The sequence below is a fragment of the Bubalus bubalis genome, chromosome 20, assembly GCF_019923935.1.
Source record: "Bubalus bubalis isolate 160015118507 breed Murrah chromosome 20, NDDB_SH_1, whole genome shotgun sequence".
Taxonomy (NCBI): domain Eukaryota; kingdom Metazoa; phylum Chordata; class Mammalia; order Artiodactyla; family Bovidae; genus Bubalus; species Bubalus bubalis.
The window spans coordinates 9,918,578-9,926,396 of NC_059176.1; the positions used below are offsets into that span (position 1 = coordinate 9,918,578).

A 7,819-nucleotide genomic window follows, 5' to 3' on the forward strand; every position below is an offset into this window, starting at 1 on the left:
CCGTCCATGGTCACAGGGAAACACACATTCAGGAACCACACAGAGGATGGAGGAGCCACACTGAGGACCTGGAGCTCGCGGGCAAACTGGAAGTCCCTGGGAGTGATTGCAAACATCTTGGTGTGCTTTTTCTCTCTTTGTTCTCCCACGGGTCTATCCTCTGTCCAGGATGGCCTGGAGCGGAGGGCAGACTTAGACTTTGAACCAAGGAAATGGAGTGAGATCAGAGGCTTTTGAGTTGCAGTTGGACTCTGCAGCAGGACAGCACCCTCACCAGCCAGGCTGCCATCCTGTAAGAGGACTTCCAGGCATTTCTTGTCCTCAGGCACACAGATCAGCAACTGAGCTCCAAGACCTCGGGGAGGCAGAGGGGAGCCCGCTGCTTTTCCTGCCTCAGGGTCTGGAGTTGGGGAGAGGGGAGGGAGGGAGGGAGGTGGGAAGTCTTGCCCAGTAGGTTCTCCAGAAATCTTTTTCTGTGTGTGGTGGCAGGCAGGATGCATCCCAAGGCCCCCACCCATCTCAGGTCAATGGGAGGAAAAGGAGGACAGGAAAATGAACTGAGGGGAGGATGGTTTTCTTTTTTATAAATTTTTTTCTTATAATTTTCTAAATTTATTTTTTAATTGGAGGAAAATTACAACGTTGTGATGGTTTCTGCCATGCATGCGTATGTACTAAGTCACTTCAGTCATGCCTAACTCTTTGCGACTCTATGGACTGTAGCCTACCAGGCTCCTCTGTCCATGGGGATTCTCCAGGCAAGAATACTGGAGTGGGTTGCCATTCCCTACTCCAGGGGATCTTCCTGACCCAGGGATCGAACCCGCGTCTCTCTCACGTCTCCTGAGTTGGCAGGTGGGTTCTTTACCACTCACACCACCTGGGAACTCTAGTTTCTGCCACACAACAATGCAGACCAGCCTAATTATACATAGATCCCCTCCCTCTTGAGCCTCCGTCCTTCTCCCATCCCACCCTTCCCACTAGATCATCAGAGTGCCTGGGAGGGCTCCCTGTTATACAGCAGTCTCTCACCAGCTATCTGTTTTACACACAGATGTGTATATATGTCTAGGCTACTTTCTCCACTCGTCCCACTCTCTCCTTCCCTACCTGTGTTTGTAAGTCTGTTCTCTATATCTGCACCTCCATTCCTTCCCTCCAAGTAGGTTCATCGGTACCATTTTTCTAGATTTCATATATATGTGTTAATATACAGTGTTTTTCTCTTTCTGACTTACTTCAATCTGTACAATAGGTTCCAGGTTCATCCATCTTACTAGAACGGACTCAAATTCATGTTTTATGGCTGAGTGATACTCCATTGTATGTATGTACTACAGCTTCTTTATCCATTCATCTGTCAATGGACATCTAGGTCTTTGCTTCCACATCCTGGCTATTGTAAATACTGCTGCTATGAACACGGGGGTACATGTGTCTTTTTCAATTACGGTCTTCTCAGGGTATATGCCCAGTAGTGGGATTGCTGTTGGTGGGAATGTAAACTGAATACAGCCACTGTGGAGAACAGTAAGGAGATTCCTTTAAAAACTAGAACTAAAGCTACCATCTGACCCAAGAGGGTTTTTCTAAAGAGCCAGGCTGCTGGATCACACAAGCTTCTAAGTGGAAGGGGCTAGGCCCAGCCCCTGCTCTTGGGGTCTCCCTTTCTTTAACCACTCTTCTGTGGTGGACTTGAGCCTTGACGATGGTACTCCCTCCCCGTCCCTCTTGTGCAAATGTTCTTCCAGGGCAGCAACTCTCAACTGGGGGAATCTTTGCCCCCCAACGAAGGACATTTGGTAATCACAACTTGGGGAGTGGGGTGGGCAAAGGGATGTCCCTGGCACTACATGGACAGAGACCAGGGATGCTGCCAGACAGCACAGGACAGCCTTTCATGACGGAGGTGTATCTGGCCCAAAGGCTCACAGCGCTGAGCTTGGAAACTCTGCTCTTGGTATTAATACTCTAGGTATGGCTCTTTGTGTCATTTTAAAATTTGATAAATGCTCTTGAATTGTCCACCAAACCTCCAAGGTGTCTGTAACAATCTACTCCCACAGTGCCTAAGTTTGAACTTCAGCCAAAATCGAGGATACACACTTCTGATTTCTGAAACCTGCACTTCCCAACATCATCTCCTTTTCTGTAAATAGCCTCCTTCCTGGCATTTGCCCATTTTTCTTTCCTTGGGGATTTCTTCTGCAAGTTTCCTGTATATCCTGCACTCAAGTGCTTTGTATCTAGTCCTCATATTTCCACTCTTGTTTTATAGCATCTTCTCACAGAAAATGCTGCCTTTGAGAAAGGTAATTGTCTGTCTTAACTGTCTTTTGCTTTCTCTGTCTTTTAAAAGTGTTTCCTATCCTAAGATCATGAACATCATCCCCTGGGCTTTCTTCAGTTACATCATGGATTCATTTTTAAGGTTAGGACTTTCATGTTGGTGACCTCTTCTCATGACTGATATGACACAGTGAATTCCCTCTTTTTTAACTATATATTTGTTTTGGCTGCACTGGGTCTTAGCTGCAGCTCACAGGAAATTTGTTGCGGCAGGTGGGATCTAGTTCCCTGACCAAGGATCCAATCCGGGCCCCTACTTAGGGCGCACCGAGTCTTACCAGCTGGACCACAAGGGAAGTCCCAAGGAGCGCATCCCTCTTTTTGCTGTCACCGTGAAACTGTCGCCCTGCCCTCCATCCACAGTGTCCTCTTCTTCCCTCTGGTTTCAAGGGCAAGACCCAGTCCGCACCCAGACTCTGCCTCACCCCTCCCTGCTCATGGACTGTTCCCTCTGTCATCCAGGGCACACGGGAGCCTCACTGCCTTGTACAAGTGCCCACCTGCCGCTGCTTCTCCGGCAGTGACTGCCACAGTCTGCATGCCTTTTCGGAGTCCAGCCTGGCAAAGAACTGACCCTCCATCCCCTTATCCTCCACCGTGGACCTGCTGCTGAAACGAGCCGATTCCAGCTTCCTTTCAGGTGTGCAAAAACACTCAAGGAATAATTACAGTTCTACCTTCAGCTGCTGCATTCCTACACTAGTTATCAATTTAAGGTAAGCGATTCCGCACAAAAGTTAACAACAAGCAATGAAGTTTAATTAACCGGCACGGGAGGGGACCCTTAGGGGCCAGCACTCACTTTCCAGGGTTGATCGAGGCTCAGGAGTGGACAGCCTGCCCAGTCCCTGATCTACTCCAGCCAAAGCGGCAGCAGAAATGGCAGCCATGGGGCATCTGAGTCCCAGGTCCAGACCTGGCACCTGCGCCATGACGGAGCCGCCCCCACCAGAGGCGGAGTGGATGTAAGGCAAGTTTCCAATCAAGGTTGCGCATGAGGCCGCGGGGCGGGGCCTGGTGGGCGTGCAGGGGAGGGGCCTGGTGGGCGTGGAGGGGAGGCTTGGGCGTGGAGGGGAGGGGTTTGGGAGCGTGGCACCTGGAGGATGGCACAAAGAACACAAAAGGGTACAGACAAGCCAAAGCAGGAGGAGGGGATGGGAAATGCAAAGAGGACGGGGCCGAGCCCCTAGGTGGGCAAACCAATGAGCAGGTGCATAGGGATTCTCCCTTAAGGCACAGGGCCAGCCGGGTCTGGGGGAAGACAAAAGGTGACAGTCAGGGACACTCGGAGGAATTGGGCGGGCACCCCGTCGGAGCAGGACCAGGGGTAGGAGAGCAGGCCCAACTCGAGGCCCTCAGCGCAGGCTGCTGCCCGTCTCAGGGATAAGACTCTGTGGGTCACTGCAGGGTCTCAAAAAGGCCACTGCCATCGACCGGACTTGTGGCGCCCCAGTGCCAAGGTCGGCCTTAAGAGTTCCGAGGTCAGTGGATCCAAGCTTGATTGCGGCTCTTTCCAGACTCTGTGGTCTCAGGGAAAGCCTTCCAGCTCTCAGAGTCTGTTTCCTTGTCTATAACACGAGATGTTCATAGGTACACCTCATTCTTCAGAGAACTGAGTGAGAACTATTATTCAGTGCTTTGTGAATGAACTGGGGGGTCTGTCCCTGGTAGAAATCACTGTCCAATGGGGTTGGGACAGGGAGGAAAGGGGCGGTTACGTAAGAAAAACTCAAGAAACAGCCTGAGGGCAAGGTGACTGGTAGGGTCTTCCTGAAAAGAGGGGCAGCCCTCCACGTTGAGAGTCTCCAAGCCTGACCTACCAGCCTCATCAGTGGCTCCCACTTGGCAGACGTTTGAGGATCAGATTTTCCATGGAGATGACCTGTAGAAGGGGAAGCAGTGATCAGAGCTCCAGGGGGCATGCCCTTCCACCCCAGTGAAGCCAACAGGAACCTGGATTTGTGGATTTCAAGGGACTGGGGAAGGGAATCCCTCTTTCCTTTGTCCCACCTCGCAACCCTGCAGCCACTACTTAACAGCCACACCATCCCCCTCACATGGGCCACCATGCACTTGCCTGGTCATGGTCCACTATTTCCCAGAATCTGGAATCCGTTCCTCGGTACCTTCGCCCGGGATAGAGCTCCCACTTAATGGGCAGCCCAGACACAAGCAGAGAGCTGGGGGACCTGGGCATCTGGTTGGGTAACTGCCACAGATGGACCGTGATGCTATCATCATGCTGGAGGGAAAGATGGGCCCCATTAGGGATGCTGAGCTGCACACACAACCAGGGTCCTGGATCCTCTGGCCCAGCTGGGGCGGGGGCACTGCCCGGAGCAGAGGTGGGATGGTCATGCTTTTAGAGTCCCACACCCAGAGTCTTGGCACCATCAGTTGGGGGTTTTGCCTGGACCTGAGAGGACTAGTTCTTTCCAGGCCTCCTCTCTGGTACCACCCTCCCACAGACCTGCACCCCACCTTACCCCCCTGCACCCTGAAAAGTTAGCTTCTGTTTTCAGCCCATTAGAAACGTTTAGGCCTACACAGAGAACACTCTTGGCTGTCTGTCTTGGCCACTTCCATAGTTTTAAAAATTCTCTTTTTAAAAACAAGATATCCATAGAGCTCAGGACCTGGGAGTGAAGGATTTTCCCAAAAAAATATTTTGTAGTTTTGATCATGGCCATCATTACTTCTTATCATACACACAAAGAAAATCTGGTCAATGCAGAAAAGTATAGAAATGTGGGAAAGTCATCAGTCAAATGTAACCAAAGCTCCATGTATGATGCAACTATTGATAAATGTAAAGGTTATTTTACAGAGTTTTCTATCAAAGTATTTGTCTTCTTTTCTTTGTGATGAACACTTTTCCGAGTTAAGAATCTAGCCCTTTATCAGTCATACAATTTGCAAGTGATTTTCCTTAATCTGTTGTCCTACGATTTTTATGGCATGGGTTTTGCAAGAGGGATATTTTGAACTATGCAGCAAAATCTCTTTCCCTTTGGATTCTGGCTTTAAATCAGGTGCCAGCAAAGTATGGACCCAAGCTGGCCCACCACCTGCTTTTGTAAATAAAGCTTTATTGCAAATAAACAAAAATGTCTTCCTTTGTGTGTTGTTTTTGGCTGTGTTTGTACTATGAGGGCAGAGTTGAGTAGTTGCTCTGAAGTCTTTATGAAAGCTGAAAATTTTTACTATCAGACCCTTCACAAAAAGTTTGCTGATCCTTGAATTAGATCATGCTCAGAAAGCCATTTCCCATCCTAAGACTGCATGTGAAAACCCAGGTCGACTATTAAGAAATAATCATTTTAAAAATGGAAAACAATGCTCCCTCTCCAGTTCCCTTCCCCTGCTCAAGGCTAAATTATTTGAAGAATCCACTGTTTTCCCACTGAACACTTTTGTATGCTTTTTAAAAACGTACTAAACTATTTTGTCCAAAATTTTCTGCATGCTTTATTGGGTTGGAGGTATGGGAAAGACTTTCAGTGTTCTCTACCAAAAATTTTCTGGATAGCCTATTTGAAGATTGTTAGGAAATGTGTTGTGGTTAGGACTTCCCTGGTAGCTCAGTCAGTAAAGAATCTGCCTGCAATGCAAGAGACCTGGATCCGAACCCTGGGTTGGGAAGATCCCCTGGAGAAGGAAGTGGCAAACAATACTCCAGTATTGTTGCCTAGAAAATCCCAGGGACAGAGGAGCCTAGCAGGCTACAGTCCATGGGATCACAAGAGTCGGATCCGACTTAGCAACTAAAATAACAGCGAATTGCTTATTTAACACCTGGATAAATATTTACCGTATTTGTTGTTCTTCAGTAGCTAAGTCGTGTCCAACTCTTTGTGACCCCATGGACTGTAGCAAGCCAGGCTCCTCTAACCTCCACTATCTCCCAGAGTTTGCACAAATTCATGTCCACAGAGTTGGTGATGCTATCTAACCATCTCATCCTTTGCCACCTCCTTCTCCTTTTGCCTTCAATCTTCCCCAGTATCAGGGTATTACCCTGAAGAATTTATATTTCATCTCTCAAAAGTGGGCTGTGATCCCAGCCCCTAGTATAGGGCAGCAGTTTCCAATTCGATTATCCTTATCACCTGAAGAGCTTTTCAAACATCTTTGCCTCCACCCAAGGCTCCTGAATCAATTCCCAAGGTTGGGTTCTAGGATACTTTGTCTCTCAGATGCTCTGTAGGCCATCCAGCTGGTGACCTGTCTCAGTGATTCACTTGTCTTGTGGTAGATTATTGCCATTTTGCAGTTTAGGAGTCTGAGCCAAGGTAAATTTTACACTGTTGGCCCACCCACTGCCTCTGGCTTGCAATGCTTTTGCTTGTGCTAGTCCTGTCTCCTTTCTGATCTTGGAAAACTCCTATGCATCCTGCAGGGCCCAACTGAATAGCCACCCTATCAATGAAGCCTTTTCAACATGCACCAGCGGCAAGACTAGGCCCTGAGCTCCCTGGTGCTCTCCTTCTCTCTTTCTCTCTCAGCCACCCCACGGAGGATCACATCACCTCTGGTCGATAAGCTCTGTCTGTGCCACGCCGGGCAGGGGCCTCGGGGGCCAGGTTAAGCACGCTCAAACCCACGCAGGCTCTTTTCCGGCGCCGGTGAGAACTCCACCCTCTCACCTCTATTCTGGGCCCTACTGCAGAATGTGCAGGCCCCCATGAGCTGGAGTCGCGCGACACCACCGCCCTTTCACTGGCTCCCCTCCGGCCCCAGGACTCACAGTGCTCTCAGGGGCCCCGCTGCCCCGAGCTCGGTAGGAGGGAATGATCTGCATAGCCACAGCCACCCAGATCCTCCCTTTCTCATCCTCGTAGACGCCAGGACTCTGGAACCACAGGCAGCAAGGGGGCGATCCGACCGGCGGAGAAGCTTCGGCTTCCATCTCAGGGCTGAGCCTGGGGGCCTGGGGCGCGCCTCGAGGCACACGTGGAGACTCCCGGGGCTCAGCCTCCTTAAGTAGAGGGGCATCCGCGTGGGGCGGGGCCAGCTATCCTTGGGGCGGGGCCGGTTACCCTCCTCACGGCCCGCAGGGCCCGCACGGCCCTCAGGGCCCTGTGAGTCCCAGGTTTGAGGATAGGAGGGGAAGATAAGGGGCGGAGCCAGAAGGAGAAGAGCTTGCCAGAAGGAGAAGAGCTTGCCAGAAGGCCTGCTTCTGGGTCTGCCACCTGGAGGGCTAAAGAGCGTGAGTCTCAGGAACTAGGTCCACCCGCCTAAAGGGGCAAGGACTGGAGTCAGGAGCCGCAAGGGCCTGGACAGGTAAGAGACTCCCCAGGTACCAGGCCGGGCTTCTCAGGTGGCTCAGTGGTCAAGAATCCGCCTGCCAATGCAGGAGACGCGAGAGACAAGGGTTTGATCCCTGGGTTGGGAAGATCCCTTGGAGAAGGAAGTGGCAACCTGCCCCATGGACAGAGGAGCCTGGCGGGCTACAGTCCATGGGATG

At 50.7% G+C, this 7,819-nt stretch overlaps 1 protein-coding gene across 2 annotated transcripts; it reads right to left on the reverse strand.

Moving 5' to 3' along the window:
- Positions 1-3,089: 3,089 nt before the first annotated feature.
- TCL1B (TCL1 family AKT coactivator B) lies at positions 3,090-7,379 on the reverse strand. 2 transcript variants are annotated; one of them, XM_044932901.2, is made up of 4 exons: positions 7,100-7,379; positions 4,430-4,594; positions 4,173-4,234; positions 3,090-3,920 (listed from the first exon to the last, which is right to left on the reverse strand). In XM_044932901.2, the coding sequence occupies exons 1-3, from the start codon at positions 7,259-7,261 to the stop codon at positions 4,181-4,183; spliced, it is 381 nt and encodes a 126-aa protein (XP_044788836.1). In that variant the 5' UTR covers positions 7,262-7,379; the 3' UTR covers positions 3,090-3,920; positions 4,173-4,180. The 2 variants fall into 2 exon arrangements, with proteins under 2 accessions (XP_044788836.1, XP_044788835.1); XM_044932900.2 differs by having other exon boundaries at positions 3,090-4,234; positions 7,100-7,368.
- Positions 7,380-7,819: the final 440 nt, after the last annotated feature.

What these genes read in the sequence shown, in the direction of transcription:
- TCL1B (XM_044932901.2), bottom strand. Translation starts at nt 7,261, where the DNA reads ATGGAAGCCGAAGCTTCTCCGCCGGTCGGATCGCCCCCTTGCTGCCTG. An exon ending in GCGGGGCCCCTGAGAGCACT is followed by an intron (nt 4,595 to 7,099) that starts GTGAGTCCTGGG and finishes CTTTCCCTCCAG; the next exon opens with CATGATGATAGCATCACGGT. An exon ending in AAATAGTGGACCATGACCAG is followed by an intron (nt 4,235 to 4,429) that starts GCAAGTGCATGG and finishes CCCCTTCTACAG; the next exon opens with GTCATCTCCATGGAAAATCT.